The 19,813-nt window shown below is 52.2% G+C and overlaps 2 protein-coding genes across 2 annotated transcripts; one reads left to right on the plus strand and one right to left on the minus strand.

The window, feature by feature from the left end:
- Positions 1-1,231: 1,231 nt before the first annotated feature.
- Positions 1,232-6,462, minus strand: Mpst (mercaptopyruvate sulfurtransferase). Its single transcript, XM_038343651.2, has 2 exons — positions 5,584-6,462; positions 1,232-1,827 (listed from the first exon to the last, which is right to left on the minus strand). The coding sequence occupies exons 1-2, from the start codon at positions 6,257-6,259 to the stop codon at positions 1,529-1,531; spliced, it is 975 nt and encodes a 324-aa protein (XP_038199579.1). The 5' UTR covers positions 6,260-6,462; the 3' UTR covers positions 1,232-1,528.
- A 4,044-nt stretch (positions 6,463-10,506) lies between these two features.
- Tst (thiosulfate sulfurtransferase) lies at positions 10,507-17,279 on the plus strand. The gene is made up of 2 exons (XM_038343361.2): positions 10,507-11,244; positions 16,810-17,279. The coding sequence occupies exons 1-2, from the start codon at positions 10,650-10,652 to the stop codon at positions 17,106-17,108; spliced, it is 894 nt and encodes a 297-aa protein (XP_038199289.1). The 5' UTR covers positions 10,507-10,649; the 3' UTR covers positions 17,109-17,279.
- Positions 17,280-19,813: the final 2,534 nt, after the last annotated feature.

A 19,813-nucleotide genomic window follows, 5' to 3' on the forward strand; every position in this document is an offset into this window, starting at 1 on the left:
TCAACTCTGCCAGAGGATAAATACAAGCAGTAGCTCATGGAACCCTTATTCTGGGAAAATGGTAAGGCTGGTTCCCTGGAGCGGAAAGGCTCGAAGCACCGAGTCCACCCATAGCAAGAGTTCATTACATTTATTAGTTGGTACGTGTGTGTATTTGTGTGTGTGTGTGTGTGTGTGTGTGTGTGTGTGCGCGCGCGCATAGCATCCTCATGGAAGTCAGAAGACCATATATATGTGCACATGCCATTGCCCCTGTGTGGAGGTCAGAGGATTATGTGTGTGTGTGGCGCGCGTACACGCGCATGCACGCACACATTCCACAGTACTCGTGCAGCGGTCAAAGGATCCCTTTCAGGAGCTGTTTCTCTCCTCTCACCTTGTGAGTCCCAGGGATTAAACTCAGGTATCATGAGGTTTTGTGGCAAACCTTTATCCTCTGAGTCATCTCACTGGATCCATTAAGACATTTTTACTACATTAAAAACTTTATTTCATACCCTGAGTTAGGAGAACGGTTGTGAGTGAAAACTCACAGAGTTTGATGCCGGATTCTCCTCCTAGACTCAGCCCCTTCTCAGAATACTCTGGCAAGGTTAGAACCGCTTCCTAAGCTGTGGGCCCGTCTTTCTCCTCAAAGGACCTGTGTTGTTCACTTGTGTGTAGAAGGCTCCTTGTGGGATCCCAGTCAAGTCACAGCTAACTTTACCCAATATCCAGAGGCAGGGCTGTGGAGACAGGTCAACCAGCGCAGTGCCGACAGACTTGCGTTCAGCCCTCAGAACCCATGTAAAACAGGTCAGGTGTGGTGGTGTGTGCTCACCATGGTGCTGTGCGCTCGCCACACCAGCATTGCAGGGATAGAAGCAAGCGGATCCCTGGCCAGCCAGGCTAGCCTACTTGGTGAGTTCTTGACCAATGAGAAACCCTGTCTTGAGAATCAAGGTGGACTGTGTTTGAGGAACAGTAGAGAATGTCTTCAGATCTCAACATACATAAACATTCCCACACGTGCAAATAAAATGCAAATGAAGAGCCCAGAAGGCAGAGGGGGACTCCGGGATTTCAGATAACAGTTTGTCTTTGCATCCGGGAACAGGGTCTCTGGGGTCCCAGCATTACTTGAAGGCAACAATGGTTCCTCCAGACTGGGAGGAATGAAAACATCCTCTGCTGGGTGGGTGTTCAGGAATCCCCTGCTCCTCACAAAACTGAGACATTCTCACGGCCACAATGGTTTTGTGCTTGGCGTTTTATTTTCCAACAGTGAGATAAGCGGGGGAGGGGCCCAACTTAGCACCACGCAGGCTGTTCTACTGTCTAGCCTCCCTCCCTCCCCTTTTACTACCTCCTGCTTTGCTACTTCCAACTGGGTGCCTATGAATCATTGGAATTCCTGGTCTCTTGGATGTCACCCCAAACACCTCCTGAATTGTCTGAGGAAGAACTCTTGGCAAAGCAGAGTTGGAGCCACCAGGCTGGCACCCTGATGGTCAGATGTCACCTGAGCCGTACCGTGTCTTGCCTGACTTCACTGGGTCTTCCCTCGGCCCTCGGAGATGATATACTCAGGACTGGCACGCATGTACCACTCTACCCAGGAGCCATCATAGACAGGCACATCGGGTTTGCCACACAGGAAGGCCCCCAGGGCTATATGGCAGGCGGTGACACCGGAGCCACATGTGGCTACCAAGGGTTTGGACAGGTCTACTTTCTTCTCCTGGAACAGGCGCCGGATCTCCTCTGGGCTCTTCTCTAGCCCCTCCTTGGTCAGGAATTCAGTGAACGGGATGTTTACCGAGCCAGGGATATGGCCAGGTTCGATGCCTGCACAGAGGAACGCATGGAAGGGCAGTATGAATGGTGTCTAGTGTGGCTGGCATTTGTGGCATCAAGCCTCCCACCACAGCAGAATGTCAAATGTGTCTCCAATGTCTGATCTTATCCCAACCACACTAGGTACCCGCACTACACAGACAGCCAAGCTAAGTAACATCCAAAGTTGATACACTCAGCTATTTGCTGGCGAGAGTTTGACTTCTGGAACTAGACTCCACCAGAACCACCGCAGAAGACCCTGGGCTTCCTGACCGTGAACCTGTGGGCAGCAGAGCAATACACATGACCTCTGTCCAGTTATGGCCTGGGGCACCTGGGGGCCTAGAGGCGGTGTACAGGGCAGACAGGCAATAGCCAGATAATTGCCAGCATGACAAAACACCCTAGGGCTATGGCATACAAATAGCAATAGCCGTCAAAACAGCTGACACGGCTGAACGCTTGCTTTGTGCAGGACAGTGCCTGGATTTCCCCCACCCCCACCCCCAGCAGCATCTTCTCCTTTAGTGCCACCCAAAGTCTATGGGAAAGAAACAAGTGTCACCCTTACCCTAGGAGAATAGGGCACACAGAGTAGCATGCTCTAGCTAGCAGTGTGTAGAGAGTGATACCCACCCTGGGGCCTGTGCAGCCAGGGAGCAGGTCTCAGTGCCTAGGAAAGGTGGAGCCTTCTCCCAGGACGAGCTGACGTCATCCGCTTAGGGGGTCTGATAGTGGGACTGAGAGCACAGAAGGCAGGAAGAACCCAGAAACCCTGGAATAGGCACAAAACATTGGGGCCACCAAAGCTCGGATAACAGGCCTCAGTGTGCCTGGAAGAAGACTTTGGGCTCTGGTCTGGCCATAGGGGAAATCAGATTTCATTCTTAGAAGAATTCGGTTTTGATGCTGGGGATGTTGCTCAGCTAGTAGAGGGGTTGCCTAGCATGCATGAAGACTTGGGTTTCACGCTCAGCACCTCAAAACCCAATTCTAGTGATGCTTGCCCATAATCCCAGCACTTGGGGAGCGAAGGCAGAAGGACCAGAAATTTAAGGCCATTCTGAGTTACGCAGCAAGCCAACCTGGGCTACATGAGATTGTAATAAAAAAAAAAAAAAAAAACGTCTGATGGATGAGGACTCCAGCAAAGTCAGAGAAGTGTGGACTAAATAGGAGTGTCATTTCTGAAGTCCCAAGAGCTCCCATGTGCATTTTGTCTCTATCTTTCTTTCAGCCAGAAGTTACCAATGTCCCATTTTCACAGGAGGGCTGAGACCCCCCACTAAAATGGAACCTCACAGCTGGGCTATCTGGATTCTGAAATGAGGCTGTGAGAAACTTCTGCCTTGGTTTCCCTGTACAAGAAGGGACAGGTCTTTGTGTGAGCTGCTGGTCCACATGGGTCTCTATCTCCCAGAGAATGGGAGACGGCACTCCCAATCTTCAAGAAGATTCGGTAGGCTGGTCATACTCAATGAAGTGGGCCCCCTAAAAGTCATGCCATGCAGCCTGTCCTAAAGCTTTGTGAGGAGCAAGCTACTGAGTCAGGATGTTACAGATAAGTCAAGTCAGGGCTTCCTCAAACATTCAGCTCTACCCAGCAAAACATGCACCCTGCCTTGCTGGACTGAGGAGCAAATTGCACAGGTGTGCTTGGCCAGGTCTGGGGCTGTGGAGTAGAAATGGCGTTGCTTTAAGTACAGGCTAACCACTCTTCCTGCCTGGCATCTGGGCCAATGTTAACTAGCCTGCTAGGTTCTCAGCACTCCCTCCCGTTCCCAGGGAGTAATTGTGATGGTGGGGCACCCTAAACACCCCTGAAGGAGCCTGAGCCGAGAGGTACATGCTGATGACACCACTCTCCACCTCGTGAGTGCAGTGTGAACACTTGAGCTGGGCCATTTAGGTATGCTTGCTCTTGTACACCATGACGTCACCGACATGGTCCCTCCTACTACTTACTGCTCTCATCATACACATTCAAAGGCCACCATCCAGAGGAGCTAGGCGACCTGCCAGGTTCTACACAGAAAGTACCAGCAGAGACAGGGCTCTGAACCCAAGACTGTATCAGCAGCTGCCTTGTGCTGCTCTTCCCCTTGGGTTGAGTTTGGTGGTGCCCTCACTAGGCTAGCCCACGGGAAATTGCTGTCCGAGTAGGTTCAAAACGGGTGGGGTACATCCACAGTCTCTGAGGCTTGGAGCACAGTACAGCAGTATTGTTCTGCAGGACTCCAGGTGGCAGGAGGCTCTGAAGTCACCAAACACCTCTGGGACATGGACTCAGGGCTAGGTATTGATTGTCATGCTGCACCGTGAGCCTGGGCACTTTAAAAGTACAGCGGAGAGGGCATAGGAGAGCTTCCAGGGCTACAGTTGGCTCCTGCACCCTAGCAGGCTGGGGAGAAATGGTGGGGGAATCGCTGATTGCTTGCTGTGGTTAAGTTATTCAAGGAGCCTGAATCCAGAGACCTCTGGCAAGGCAGCCAGCCATTCCAGAGCTATTCCTCTCACCTGCACAATGGCAGTGCATGCATTGCTCCATAGTTGCAGAAGAACTGGTGCCTGGACCCCCAGATTACCAAATCATATGAAAGGGCATTCTGTCATGTAATCAACACACCTGCCTAACATTTAAAACATCTCTAGATTCTCTCCCACCCCTAAGTTTTGAAACAGGGTCTCACTCTGTAGTCCAGGCTGATCTGGAAATCACTATGTAGCCCAGGTTGGCCTCAGACTCATGATCCACCTGCCTCAGCCTCCACATGTTGGGATTACAGCCACAAGCCACAGCACCCATCTCGAGATTACTTCAATATTCATTTTATCAAAGTATTTGTAAACACTATGTAGCTACACTGTGTCATACAGTAATAATGATAGGGAAAGGAACAGCACACTCTCAGTACAGACAAAAGAAAAATTGTTGTCTGAGGTTGTTTAAACCCAGGGATGTGGAGCCTTTAATCCCAGCACTCAGGAGACAGAGGAAGGCAGAGCATAGTGAGTTCAAGACCAGCCTGGTCTACAAAGTGAGTTCCAGGACAGCTAGCACTGTTACACAGAGAAACCCTGTCTCGAAAAAACAAAAACAAAAACAAAAAAGAAAAGGGGGGGGGGAGGGTCAGGGACATGGTATCTACAGGTAGTGAAAGCTACAGGTACCTATCTCCTCAGAGTTTTAAGAGGCTCACACCAGCATGGCTATAGCCCTCTCTGCTTTGTGGGGTCCCTTCCCACACCACACAGGGCTTTTCCTGGAGAAGTCCAGGCTGTAGGCTTAGCCCTCTCCTGAGGCACTAACCACTCAATTTGTGCGACACAACTTCTTCCCCTCTCAGAATCTCTTAGCAACCCTGGTGGCAGTTGGAGACATCCTGCTTCCCCATCAACTCATGAGCTGCAGTCCAGACCTCATCAGGACCAAACTTGGGTCCTTCCTAAACTAGGTGGGGGCTTCTTCCTACTAGTTTGCGGTGGTCACCCACAAGCATGCCACAACAGTTATTTGGGCTGTCATCCTCATGCGGGGCGCCCTGGATTCTCAAGGTGGTCAGCCTTTGCCCAGAGTTCCAAAACTGTGAGGTAATGTGGCTTCCTCTATAAGAAGGAAGCAAGAGGCTCAGGGTGGGGCGCCCAGCAACCAACCCTTCTCTCCTACTTTGTATGCTTTGAAAGGCCAGCACAAGGCTAGGCAGTGTAGGGTCGCACATCAACCTGTCCCCACGCCCTGCTCTGCCGGTTCCCCCAGAGTGTTACCATCTCGGGGTTCTGGCTCGGTGCCCCGGAACCGGCCAGCTGCGCGGGCGTCCACCACCTGGAAGCGCCGGGCCTCCAGGTTCTCCAGGATGTCCTCGTGAGTCTTGATGAAGGAGGGATCTAGTTGTGCGCGGAACTCTGTGGGCTTCGGGTGACTCTTGCCAGAGCTGATTGGCAGGTTCTGGCTCAGCCAGTGGCGGAAGCCGCCATCCAGCAGCGACACGGAGCGGTGGCCGAAGACGCGGAACATCCACCAGACCCGCGGAGCAGAGTAGAGGCCCTGGTCGCTGCCATCGTAGATCACGACGTGCGTGGAGGCGCCCACGCCCAGGCTTCCCGCGTAGTCTGCGAAGTGCGCGGCGCTAGGCAGCATGTGATCATACGGCGACGTGTGGTCGCTGCAATGATCGATGTCAAAGAAGGTGGCGCCGGGGATGTGGCGTTCCTCGAACTCGAGTCGCGCGTTGCGGCCCAGCTTGGGCAGGTACCAGGATGCGTCCAGTAACTTCAGCGACTGCGAGGCGTGCGGGGACTTCAGAGCCTCCGCCACCCACTGAGCAGACACGAACGCTCGGAAAAGCTGCGGGGCGGCCATGGCCTCCGAGATGCTCGAATTGTGGGCCTGCAAGACAGGGGAGATAACAGAATCGAGAGACTGGCCTGCTGTCAGGGGCATGTGTGCTAATCGGCGGAGGTGGAGCCTCAGCACCGGCAGAGCAGAGTTCAGGAATGCAGAAAGGCCTGGGCTGAAGTCAGGACTAGGCTTTATTACTCAGTGACTACCCTGTCAAACCTTTAATAACACACAGCTCCAAATGACGTTATGACCATGGGGCACCAGGGGAAGGTGTTGTGCGCCCCTCATTCTCTATTCCTAGCCCAGCATGCAGGGTGGGTAGGGGCGGGTCCAATTGGCCTTTAAGTAAAGCAAACAAGACCGAAGTTTCAGCCCTTCTCTAAGATGTAGCCCAGCTTCACAGCCAATCAAATTCACTCATTCATTGAGCGGTGCTAGGAGTCCAATAGGAACAATAACCAGAACTCACCCTTAGCCCAGTGCCATTTAATCCGCAGATATTACAACACTTGGCACAGCAGCCTCTCTCTGAACTGTTGGAGGATCAGTGTTAAGAATTCCGGTACTGTCACCTTTTCCTGAAAGCCACTGAGGCTCCTAGCTGTGCTTTGTGTCACCTGGTCTGGCAGCTTGTACCTTCTGTAATACCTGTACTCAGGAGACTGAGGTAGGAGGACTACCTAGTCTACCTAGTAAGTTCCAGACCAACCTGGGCTACTCAGCAAGACTATCTCAAAAAGCAGAACAAAAAAGTAAAAGACAACAGAAATCAGTGCACTGGTTTGGATCACCAGCCTAGACCCCATGCTGGGGGCACTGAGGACCCTTTACTTTGGTAGGCCCCAGAGCAGCTCAAACAACAACGCAAGTGAAGGATTCTGGAGTTTAGTGTGAGCTGTGTGCACCAGGGAGTCTCCACCTCAGCCTCGCTGGGAGGGAGAGGATGGAAGGACTTCCTGGAGGAAGCAGAGGCACATTTTGACTTAGGGAATCCATGTAAGGAGGTAGACATAGACTCCCGCTAAGGACTGGTCCCAGTGTTTGGGATGCAGCTAGATATGTTAGTAGGGGTGCATGAGGGTGTGTGTGCAGAGGGTAAGGAGGCCAAGGCTGGTAGAACAAAACCCTGTGAACTAAAGCCACTCCTTTACCCCCATCGTTCTTGGGAATTTTCCTCCCCAACTCTGGTTTGGAAGTTAGAGAGCCCTCCAAAGTAGGTACAAATGCCTACAGGCTGTTCGTGTGGGTTTTCCTGGGTCACGGGTCTTCTACTGGAGCTTCAGACTGTGTGTGTATGTGTGTGCTGTGTAGGGAAGAGGACATTCTCAGAGGTCGGATGGGTTCGCAGACAACAGTCATTTTATTTTATTTCATTTTTGAGATGGGGTCTTTCTATGGCCTGGGACTCACCTTGGCTGGCTGGTCACTGAGTCCCAGGACTCTACCTGTCTCACCTTCCCCAGTGCTGGGATTACAGACATGCAACATGCCTTGTGCTGTTTATATAGGCTCTGGGGCCTTGTACTTGCAAGGCAAGCACTTAATCGACCAGAGCTATCTTCCCAGAACTGTGCTTGCCCCCTCCAGGGTCTCATTCTGTATCCTAAACTATCCTGGAACTCGAAATCATACCCTTCCTGCTTCGGTTTCCTGAGAAGGGAAATTGCAAGCATACACCACCATGCCAGACTCCAAAAACCCACCTCTTGATGAGATTTAAAAATGAGTATAGAAGCCGGACGGTGGTGGCACATGCCTTTAATCCCAGCACTCAGGAGGCAGAGGCAGGCAGATCTTTGTGAGTTCAAGGCCAGCCTGGGCCACAGACAAAGTGAGTTCCAGGACAGTTAAGGCTACACAGAAAAACCCTGTCTCAAAAACAAAACAAAACAGAAAAATATAGAAGGGCCACCATATACCTTATTATACAGTTTCTTTGATTGATCATTTAGGGCAGTGGAGTGGCAACCCGTCATTTCTTCCTTTACTCTCATAAGTGGCTCTTGAATCTACAGCTGCAGATTCTTAAACCTTCCAGGGATTGGGACTTTAGAGGTCTGAGGTCATATGACCCCGCCTCCCAGTTTGACTGACAATTCTCACAAAGGATCCCAGGTGGCAGACAGAGGGTCAGAGAAGCTAGGCTAATGGGTGTCCCTGAGGGGCAGAAGTCAGAGAGACTAGGTTCCTTTGTGCTGGGTGGGCCAGAATTCCCACGGAGGGCTGCGCCAGGCCACCCTAGGGTTAGTGTGAACTTATATAACACACCATGAAGGGGACTCAGACAATCTAAAGTGAAGGGTCCGTTTTTCCCATTTCCTAGGTACAAGGAGACTTTCTGGGCGTTTAGTGGCCTGTTTCATCCGTCCACTCTCGTCTTACAATTCTTTCTAATTCTGGGGTTAAAGACACGCACCACCTGGTTTCTATGACAAACTAGTATGGCTACTGGGATTTAAAGGTGTGTGTTATTGTGGCCTGGTCTGTAAGGCTGGCCAGTGTGGCTGTTTTACTCTCTGAACTTCAGGCAAGCTTTGTTAAAATGCCACTACACTAGAGCATCTCCCCACCTGGACCCTCCTGGCACATTCTCTTCTCCACTGTCAAGCTCAAGGCTCAGGGGATGCTGGGAAAATGCTAAGCATTTTTTTTTTTTTTTTTAATTTGCAACACACACTGTGACAGTATTTCAGGGCAGGATCAGTGTTCAAAAAAGGGGTGGGAGGGGAAATCCAAGAAAAAGCATTCCAAGGGGAACAGAATAGCCTATTGAACTGTTGTCCAGCCTTTTTGCAAGAGCCATGCTCAATTTCCAGATATGTTGCCAAGTGCCAAGTTATAAACTTATAACAAAGTGGTAAAAATTGAAGTCCAAGGCAATTAATAAAAAAGCATAAAGCTTCAAGGACAAGCAGGTAAACCAAGGTAGCTCCCACCACTGTGGGCTTCAAGTCTGAACTTAGTCACTACTCCACCAGGCGATGTGGCACCTCCTGGCTCTACTTGTTTCTCCTGTTGGGAGAAGTTTCAGCCCGGTCCCGCAGGATCGTTAAGGCCGTGCCACCACAGGCGGGCCCAGTTAAAGTTTAATTTCATTCGACTGTGTTCTGCTACTCTCTCCTCTTAGGGGACACTGGATCTTCTCACCACAGCCCCTCTGAATGGTTTTGTTGGTTCTCTCGAACGTTCCTACTTTCTCAGGACGCCCCAGGTTATCCCATCCCAAAACCCAGCTAGCCACTGCTACCCACTGACTCTTACCCCACCCCAGTTTACAGGCGGTCACAAGCAGCCGTAGATTGCCCCCCTTAAGGCAAATTAGGGGCGCCCAGGAGACTCTTCTCTCAGAGACTGTGTTCCCTTCTCCACTCCCGCATGGTACCACGCTATGCACCCCCGAAAAGCATCCTTCCTCACAGAAAAGCAAATAGGACGTGTTGGGCAGCAGACACCAGGATTCCGAGCTCCCGGGTTTCCAACCCCGCCATGTCACCCCCTCCCCGCGCCCTCAGAGGTCCCCTCCTTCCGCCACCAACCTGCGACCAGCCAAAGGGAGGAGACTTGGGCACGGCCCTCTGCCTTGGCCACTCCGAGGCGCTGCTGGCTGCACCTTCCATTCCCCCAGGCTGCGGGGGACGCACGCGCCATGCAGCCGGGTTGTGCACTGCCCCAGTGTCACCCCGAACCTCCAGTAGTCACTATGGCTGTGAAAAGTTTACATCAGGAGGGTCAAGCAGAATCCTAGTGCGAAGGCACAAAGGCTGCTCGAAGTCCCAACTGTCTGCACGATAAGTCCCCCCTCATGGGAGCGGCGTAATGGTTCGGGCCACTTGGGACACTCCCGGCTCCGGGTTTGAACCCTCCAGCTTCTTCGGAGCGCAAGGGCGAGTTTCTGCGCAGCTTCCAGGGCGAGTGAATGCAGCGGGCCGCCCAGGATGGGGACGCCGGCTGGGCCACTTATGGCCCAGGGGAGGGTCCTGGTGGAGAAAGCAGGGCAGGGTGCTTGGGACCTCTTCACTGGACTTGGGCATTTTAGAAGCCAGAGAACTCAGGCTTCCATGAACAGAAATAGAATGGCTGACGAGTGGTCAATTCGCCCTGGAGAAGGGACTTGAAGCCCAAGGGCCACCTTCCCTACCTAGTACCTGTGTTCTCCCCATTCTTGCAAACAGGGTCCTGAGCCAACCCCTCCTAGCAGCTGTTGCCATAAGAGCGCTCAGAAGCTCTTGGCACGCCCACCAGCTCTCCTTGGGACCGGACAGGGAGGGCGCTGGGGCAGTGGGAGGGGCGGAGCAGGCTTTTCCTAGGGAATGTGCAACCCTATTCCACAAACGCCCCAGTCTAGCTCTGGGTGTAGTTACCGTTGCACGCTGGGAAAGTGTTGTGGGGACAACAGCTCCGCCTCCCGGGCTCCGCCCACCGCACTCAGTTCTCTCCAAGCCTCTTTCCCAGTTCCCATCCGCGCCAGGTGACACACAGAGCTGACACTATGGTTCATCAAGTGCTCTACCGGGCGCTGGTCTCCACCAAGTGGCTGGCTGAGTCCATTCGGTCTGGCAGCCTGGGGCCCGGCCTTCGGGTGCTGGACGCGTCATGGTACTCTCCCGGGACCCGCCAGGCCCGCAAAGAGTACCAAGAACGCCACGTGCCTGGCGCGTCCTTCTTTGATATAGAGGAATGCCGGGACACGGCTTCGCCTTATGAGATGATGCTGCCCAGTGAGGCCCACTTTGGGGACTACGTGGGAAGGCTGGGAATCAGCAACGACACACACGTGGTGGTGTACGATGGAGACGACCTGGGTACCTTCTATGCACCCAGAGTATGGTGGATGTTCCGTGTGTTTGGCCACCGCACGGTATCAGTGCTCAATGGTGGTTTCCGGAACTGGCTGAAGGAGGGCCACCCGGTGACATCTGAGCCCTCACGGCCAGAGCCAGCTGTTTTCAAAGCCACACTGGACCGCTCCCTGCTCAAGACCTATGAGCAGGTCCTGGAGAACCTCCAGTCTAAAAGGTTCCAGCTGGTGGACTCTCGGGCCCAAGGACGGTACCTGGGTACAGAACCGGAGCCCGATATAGTAGGTAGGTGTCCCTATGGCCTTTGGGGAGGATTGTCAACAAGAGGATGGGGAATCAGAATAGCTGGGACCCTCAACCCCTCCATGTAGACTTGTCTTTCTATCTGCAAAATGGAAGGGGACAGCCAACCTTGAAGGCTTTTGCAGCTCTGATATGTGAGGGCCCAGTGTGCCCATAGCTGTGTGCTAACAAGCTACCTGCATCAGTAGAGGTGACTGGTGGCCTGTCCACTCATGTCCAATTCTAGGGACCAACTCTCCCACATGCACCACATGTACCAAAGGACATCCTACCCACAGCAAACATTTGCAGGATAGTACAGAAGTCTACAAATACATGCACACCCTCTAGATCTCAGAAACCCTTTCAAACACCAACAGAAACCTTCCCTGAGCTCTTCTGGGACCCTGACTAATGTTTTGAAAGCAGCTTTGTTAATACCTCAACAAGCAGCTGCAGCCCATCTGTGGAGCTGTTACAGCAGTTCCTAGAGTGTGCCAAGGATATTGTTACAGTGAAATACCCCTAACTTGGGGGGGAAGAAGAGCTGCCAGGATATTGCTACTTGGTTAGTTAAATGGCAGAGCCGGGATTTGAACCCAGTACTAATTTGTTTTAAACCAGGGCTCTAAACCCAGACATAAACCCATTCAGTCCCATCACCACTTCGTAGGGTTAAGGGGAGCCTCTTGTGCCAAGTATTCCCAGAGATCCCTCTTTTGTGTGAGTGTGGGGGGAGGGAGGGCTGAAGGAGTCTGCACAGCTCAGAAGTCCAAAAAAGCTTCAGAAAAGGAAATGCTGCTTTCTAGAGGCTTCTAAGCATAGGCAACTGCTAGGTCTTGCTTTTCCCGAGCTCAGGACAGGTAGCCAGCAACCTCTTTTCTTAGTTTTCTTAGTCCTGTGGACATGACTTAACTCAGGGTAACATTTTGCCTAACTTGTTGCAAAATGTCTCTTCCTTTCTGCCAGCTGAAGTCTGCAACACTGTTTTTACAGTCTTAATACTAAACCTTCACCCACTGGACAGAGGGAGGCTGAGGCACACAGGCAGGAGCAGGTCAAGGCCACACATCTAGTTGTGGCCAGAGCTCCTCAGTCCTGCTCTCTCTAGGCCTTTGATGTCCCCGCCTGCTTTGCTCTGGGAAAAAGGTCGGGAGAGAAAGATTCATGCTCATTCAATACTTTACAGAGACCCCTGGACATGGAATGCCTACAGCCCCTCCTGGTCTTGACTCACAGAGTTTTTTGTTTTTTTTTTTCTTCTTTTTTTCTTGGAACTTGTGCTGGGGAAAGGGAGGAGGAAGCTGTCTGTGGAGCTTTCCCAGCAGGCTGAGAAGCAAACTGAGAAACGAGTGCCACAGGACCCAAGTGTAACGTTCCCACCATTTTTAGATGAGGAAAACCGAGGCTTGGAGAGGGGAGGTGCCCTGCTTGAACTCTACAGAGCCTCTGTTCTCCATCACTTCCTATCTCTTCTGATTGCCCTGGAGTGCTAGGGAGCCTGGGTTCTCATTCCAACTCGGGTGCTCTGATGTGGAGGGTACTCAGCCCGGCTTGACCTTGTATTTCCCAATCATAAACAAGCAGAGGTCCCCAGCCCCGCCACATGCACATGCCTTTTGTTCCACGTGGCAAGCCGGTGAAGGGGCTCTTTGGAAGGGAAGGCACTGAGCAAAGTCCAGGGGCATCTAGACAAGAAGAGAACGGGCCACTTGCCCCATTCTGTTAGAGGGTTTGCTGGACACAAGTGTACACTGCCAAGGTCATGGTCTGCTGCTTGGGATGGGTTCAGTGAGTTTCCCGTGGGTTCAGAAGTCCAGGCATAAAACATGGGGGTGGGGGAAGACTTGACTCTGAGTGTTCCTGAAGGGAGTGAAACAAAACAAGTCTTCAGAGGCCTCATGGCTACTTCCTGTCCTCTGGGGCCAATCACCTTCCCCTTGGGTCTTCACAGGCTTCCTAGTGTCCCGAGTAAGGGTGCAGAATAAAATGATACTCCGGTGCAGCTGTGTGTACCCACCCGAGAGAAAAACAGTCCCCATCAAGGAACACTACCTCATGAGGACAGAAGTGACCTATGTTCCTCAGTCCCCGGGCTGGGCACCCAGAGTAAGTAGGAAGAATCATAGAGAAGAGGAGGACTTTAGAATTCAGGGGTCTCTGGAGGCCTTGCCAGTAACAGGCTGTCTCCTCTCATCTGTAGTTTTCCTCATCTATAAAATGGGAATGCTATCTTGGGGCCTGGTATGTTCATTTCGCCGTTGCTAAGCCTGCCTACTTGTGAGAACCTGCTTGATTTCCTTTTTTCCCCATCTTCCTGGGAGTAGGTACGGGTATGGGCGTGGATGAGGAGGGGGAGGTGTTGGTCCATACTAAGCATTTTGATTTGCAGTCTCCTGGATGTAGTCACTTCTAGCATCCTCAGTAGGCTTGCTGAGGGCCTGGCCCCACTCCACTCAGGGTTACAGACACCAAAGTGAGGCTTGCCTACAGTTGTTGTGGAGGGTGGGGTGAGCCTGAGCAAACATAAGAGGGGGCGGGGAGAGCCAAGAAAGGTCCAAACAGGTTTTCCTGGCCTCTAATAACCATACCTATCTGTGGCCTATGGGAGTTTAATGTGCCTACTGACTTCAGTCACCTCAGCCAAAGCTGGAACACAAATTCCTAGACTTCTAGGCCATTGAGGAACACAAGAAGTCATCTCAGCAATCCCCCTGCCTCACCCTTCTTTTCCAGGGGAGCTTAGAGTGACTAAAAACATAGGCTTTGGAGTCCTACTTGACTTCGTGTGCCTCTGCTGTGTGTCCCTGGGGAAGTTATTGCCTCTCTCTGAACCTTTGATTCCCATTAGAGCTAGGAGGAAAGGCTCTTCAGCTTTGTGAGGAATGAGGGAGATACAGTTCTCTAGAGAACCCGTTTTTGGGGTGCTGGTTGCCAGAAGCTGCCTGTACAGTGGCAGGCCCACTGTGGGGAGGGGAGGCTGCAAGTGTCATGGAACAGGGGTGGGCGATGGTAGGAGCCCTGCTTCTCGCTGCAGGCCCCTTCCTCCCATTGGCAGTGTTCCAGAGTTCTCTGGCCCCGCCCATGGGTTCCCTGGACTGTGGCTTCTGTGCCTTTAAAGTCCCCAGGCAGAGGCTGGAGAGAGGGCTCAGTGAGTAAAGTCCTTGCCTTGGGAGTGTAAGGACCTGGGTTAGATCCCCTGAGCCCACCTTGGTGACTCTGCTTGCCCTAGCACTGGGGAGGCAGAGACAGACAGATCTCTGGAGCTCACTTCATCTGGCCTCGCTGAAACAGTAAATTCCAGGGGGATGGACCAATGGGGAACATTAGCCTGGGTGGTCCTCTCACCTCCACGCACAGTTCACAGAGATGCACTTCTTAAGCTGCCCCCCCCCCCCAAAAAAAAGGCAAAACAGAACAAAATAAAACAAAACAAGAACAAAAACCCAAATGGGTCCTGAGCCTTTCTGGCATAGGTAGCTACTGTTATCTCCTCAGGCTGGAGCCAAGGCTTCCCAGCATCCCTGGCTTCATTCTTACCCAGACAAGGCCCCCTTTATAGACTCAAGAAAACAATAAAGCTGGCATGTCACGTACAAGAAGAAAACAGCACTCAGAGGCCCGAGTGCCAATATTCTTGCTCTCCAACGACTGTGGGAAGCTACTGTAACCTGACCTCTGATGTCCATAGGCCAACTGCTCCTCACTGACAGGGTTACACATAGCTGGTTTCAGGTCACAGCGGGAAGACATCTCTAGAGGTCACTGCCCTTTGCGAGCAGGGACATGTGTTCAGTCAGAGGACTGCTTGGACTAGTGATTCTAGAATCTTCTTTGGGATGAGAGGATTCCCACATTGTTTCATTGACCAACGTGTACACACTGTGCTCTGGAGTTCACTGGAGCCTTTTACGTCCAGGAGAGAGACTGAAGCACAGGGGGCAAGCTTTCCTGTCTGTCTGATGCTGCTCAGTGCTGGGATGTGACTTCGTCATAGCAATCAAAGCCCTGTCCTTCGCTTCTCACCATGCTGTCTCAGTCTGGCCCCGTGGTCCAAGTTTAAAGGTGGTGGGGATTTGGGGAACCTGAAGAGATAGAGGCAGTTCTAGCATGGGCCTTACTCTCATTGTTGTCTTTGGAGGGGTGCAAGGTGCACAGGGAAGAGAGAAATGGCCGGGCATGCAGGGACTGATAAGGCATGAGCCCTTCGGGCACTAACAGCCAGTGGCCCATCTTTGTTGTCTGCAAGAGTGCCTTCCTCTTTTATTGGTTTAGTGTTTTGCAAACAAGGTCTTACTTTATAGCCCAGACTGATCTGTAACTCACTCTATAGACCAGGCTAGCTTCAAACTATTGATCCTCCTGCCTCAGCCTCCAGCATACAGTGATTGCAGATGTGTGTTACTGTGCATACCCACCACTCATGCTGGTTGTGTTCTAGAACAAACCCTGGTCTGCCCCACCTCTGCCCTGCCCTCTCTATAGCTTCAGAGGTGTGTGGAGGGGGATGGCACAACCCCTGTACCTAGGAGAAGCACAGCATTGGGAGCCACAGCATGGGGGCAGGCATCTTTAGGGTTCAATATTGGCCTTTGTTTGTTTTTCGAAACAGGGTTTCTCTGTGTAACAGTCCTGGTTGTCCTGGAACTTACTCTGTAGACCAGGTTGGCCTCAAACATACAGAGATCCCCCTGCCTCTGTCTCTGTCTCCCTAGTGCTGAGATTAAAGGTGTGCACCACCACACCCAGCTCAATATTTGTCTTTGTTCATTTACCCTCACCCAGGGGCATTCACTCCCTAGAGAGAAACTGAGGTGCAGAGAGGTGACAGTACTTACTGAATGTCACCAGAGTAGTAAGTGGCAGAGCTAGGATTTGAACACGTGTCTGGTACCAGGTCCCTTCTCTTTTCACAACTATGTGCCTCACAGCAGCACCAAGACTGGGCCATGGCCCTTGGCCTGCCTGTCCTTCTTTGTGTCTATAGCCGAGTCATTTTATGTTAGCACACCTCAGTGTTTCCACCTGTAAAATAGCTTTACAGGCGAATTTATTTACTGACTCACAAAGCTAGTCAGCTTCCGTACTCCTGCAAACTGCTGCCCAGGAGGGCCAGACAGTTTCTTACACCATGTCCTTGGCAGCCAGCACAGTATGTAGCTTCTATGTAAATTCATTCCTCCTGCTCTACCTAGTAATTGCAGGAGACAGATGTGTACTACCGAGCCCATTTTACAGGTGAGAAAACCTGAGGTGTAGAGAGCAGAGGCAATTTGCATAAGTTAGGGGAAAAGTTAGAAGGAGGGCCTGCGATGGATGTGGATGGAGGGCCTGCAATGCATGTGGATGCCCTCTCACGCAGAAATAGCTTGGGACAGCCATCAAGATAGGTCATGGGGCAGGGGCTGCAGTCCTGGCTCTTACAACTTGAGTGTTGAAAATAAGCAGAACAGACAAGAAACTGAGTTGCTAAGAGAGCAAAGACATCACTTTTATTGGTGTGGCCCCAGGTCCTCTACTTCCTATTCCCATGTCTCCCCTAACTCATGTCTTCTATTTCTACTCAAGGACTGGATTCAGGTCACATCCGTGGCTCAGTCAACATGCCCTTCATGAACTTCCTGACTAAAGACGGCTTTGAGAAGAGCCCAGAGGAGCTGCGTGCCATCTTCCAGGACAAAAAAGTGGACCTCTCCCAGCCCCTCATCGCCACATGTCGCAAGGGGGTCACGGCCTGCCATATTGCCCTGGCTGCCTATCTTTGTGGCAAGCCTGACGTGGCTGTTTATGATGGCTCCTGGTCGGAGTGGTTCCGCAGGGCACCCCCGGAGACCCGTGTGTCCCAGGGGAAGAGTGGGAAGGCCTGAGTGTGCGCAGCCTCCTTTTCTGCACACCAAATTCAGCCAGTCCCCTTCAGTGAGGCCAGTGTGACCTGCCCCGGGTTCACACCTCTTAGGCAATGGAGATTGGTGGGTTTTAGAATTGCTGTGAGTGCCTTCCTCCCCTCACACTGGAATAAAGTGCCTTTTCTCAGGAAATGTCTGCGCCCTGGCCCTGGGTTCCACCCCCTCCGTCGACCTTTAGCCAAGATGGCTATGCAGAGGACATTGTTGCCGTACTTGGTCTCGGCTAAGGCAACTGGTTGCCCTCTCTTGTGTTTTGTGGCAGACTTTTCCTAAGAAGACATCACACACACACACACACACACACACACACACACACACACACATCTATTCATTCCAAAAAGGGAACCTACGACATACCAAAGTAACAACTGTGCTGATGTCCAACTTGGACAAGTTTTTATTTGGGTTACTCACGGGGAGTGTGGGTGAGGGGTTACTTAGAAAGGGATAACTCAGAAGCAGCTGCAACACCAAAGCTCACCTCAACATGGATGACAACTCACAGGAACTGCGGCCCTGGGGCTCTCTCTGCACAGCTTGCAGACAGCTCCACAGGTTGAGAAAGTCTGCAGCTCTGCTGCTGCGGGTGCTCTCCCCCAGAACTCTGGTTCTTTGTTACATTGCGGGAGAGGAGACTCAGGAATCTTTTCAAGTTCTTGTTATTCCAAACAGGTGTTTTCTATTTACCTCTGGAGACCCCCCCCCCACACACACACACACATGCCACTCCTGGAGGGAAGGTTTCAATTCTGAGGAGATTGTCACATAACACTTGGGGATGTTCTGCCACAGAGGATGCTGGCACCTATCTGAGGGGATGTACAAAGGACAATGAGGAAGACAGAGAGATGAAGCCAAGACTGGCCCAGAACCGAGCCCTCTCTGTAGGCCCCACTCCCTGAGAGTGAGGATGGAGAGAAATTAGCCTTTTAGAGACAGCAAAGACGCACCACAGGCTTGCCCACCTGTTCCAAATCGAGCAGAAGTGAAGTAACCCTGGTCTTGACTCCCTTGTTGGCCCCTAGTAGACCTTCTGGGGATGGTGGAAGGGTGGGGGACAGCTCCATTAAGGGGCTCTGCAAGCCTGGCCAGTAGTAGCAGGAAGCCACTATAGGTAGTTTCCTGAAGACACAGAAGGACCATTGCTGACAAATCTTGAGTTTTTTCCAAAAGCTAACTTTGAGGTTGCTAGGTGAAATCCAGGTCCCAGCAGCTGGAGAGCTGGCTCTTTCCTGTCCAGCCCTTCAGAGTGAAAGAGGGTCCTGGAGGGCCAGGACCCTGTTCTTTGGGGAGGAAGCACCCAAGAGCAATAGGGTAGGAGCGCTGAGGCTGCAGGCTGGGCCTCATCTCTGTCACCTTCCCCTTCCCATGCCAGTTCCCCCTCTCAGAACTTGGTTGGACCCAAGCATCCTCGGGGGTGAAGGACAAGTGACCCTCTCCTGCTCCTCCGACCCCAGCTGCTCCGTCAGTGCAGTGTTAAAGCAGCTGTCATGAGTGTTGGAAGTGAGCAGGAGTCCTGCATCAGGCCCCGAAGGCATCTGGGAAGGGAGGCAGCTTTGAAGGAAGAGCTAATGTGAAGGGCTTGGGGCTGTTATGCTCAGCTCGGCCGTGGACGGGGAGCATGGGCAGAGTGGAAGGGAGAGATTCGCAGGTCAAGAGGACTACTTCCGTTTCTACTTCTGGAAGGTTCTGATCAGAGAGGTGACATCATCTGGTTTACCAGGACCTGTGGCTATGGAGGTGAGAGAAACCTCTAAGGAGATCTGACTCAGAGTCCAATGAGGCTTTCTGTGGTGTCTGCCTGCATGTCCTGTGGGACCCTCTTCCTTGTGTGTGTACATGTGTGTGTGTGTGTGACTTGTTTATAGACAACAAAGCAGGGCAAAGTGAATAGGGAGTTGCCCCCCCCCCCAGGACCACACAGAACAAGACTGACGTCTATTTTCCTCACTGACTCACACAGTGAGGGGCTGAAAAAGCCAACAGGAACCTATGCCTCTCTATCCAGCAGAGCACAGAGCAGTGCCCCACCATCAGCCATGTGTACCTGCATCATTGTGCCCAAGGGAACCTCAGGATGAGCCCCACTGGCTCTGGCCAGCCCTCCGCTTGTAGTCTTTCTGAGATGCCGGATGGCTGTTCTTAGACCCCCTACTCCTGCAACCTGGGCTAGTAATGTGTACTAAACTGAGAGGTTTGTGGATGGGCCGGCTCTGTCTGGATCTGCAGGATCCCTAGAGAATGTGGCGCAAGCAGCATGTACCTGTTATCCAGCACACTGGAGGCTGAGGGTAAGACTGTCAGAACTTGAGACCAGCTTGGGCCTCATAACTGAAAGAAAAACATCATCTAATAAGTAGTGGGCCCCTAGGATCCTGGATTTAGCTCGGTGTTCCTGTCTCCCAGGGAGATCACTTAGAAGGCCCACCTCCTCTGCACCTGCTGGCGGGCAGAGCTCCTGTCCACAGCCATGGTCCTGCCTCCACATCGCTATGTAGACATCTCTTTCTTGAGCTCATCTGCAGCCAGCCCTGAAGTTAAAGGCAGAGAGGACCTTCATTGTTGCACCCGTATTTTAATTTTGTTCCCCGATTCCCCACATCCAGCTCAGGTGCCGAGAATCCCTCACTTTGAACCACACACATCTGGGATCCTGAACACCTTCA

This window comes from Arvicola amphibius, chromosome 9 (assembly GCF_903992535.2).
Source record: "Arvicola amphibius chromosome 9, mArvAmp1.2, whole genome shotgun sequence".
NCBI classification, from domain to species: domain Eukaryota; kingdom Metazoa; phylum Chordata; class Mammalia; order Rodentia; family Cricetidae; genus Arvicola; species Arvicola amphibius.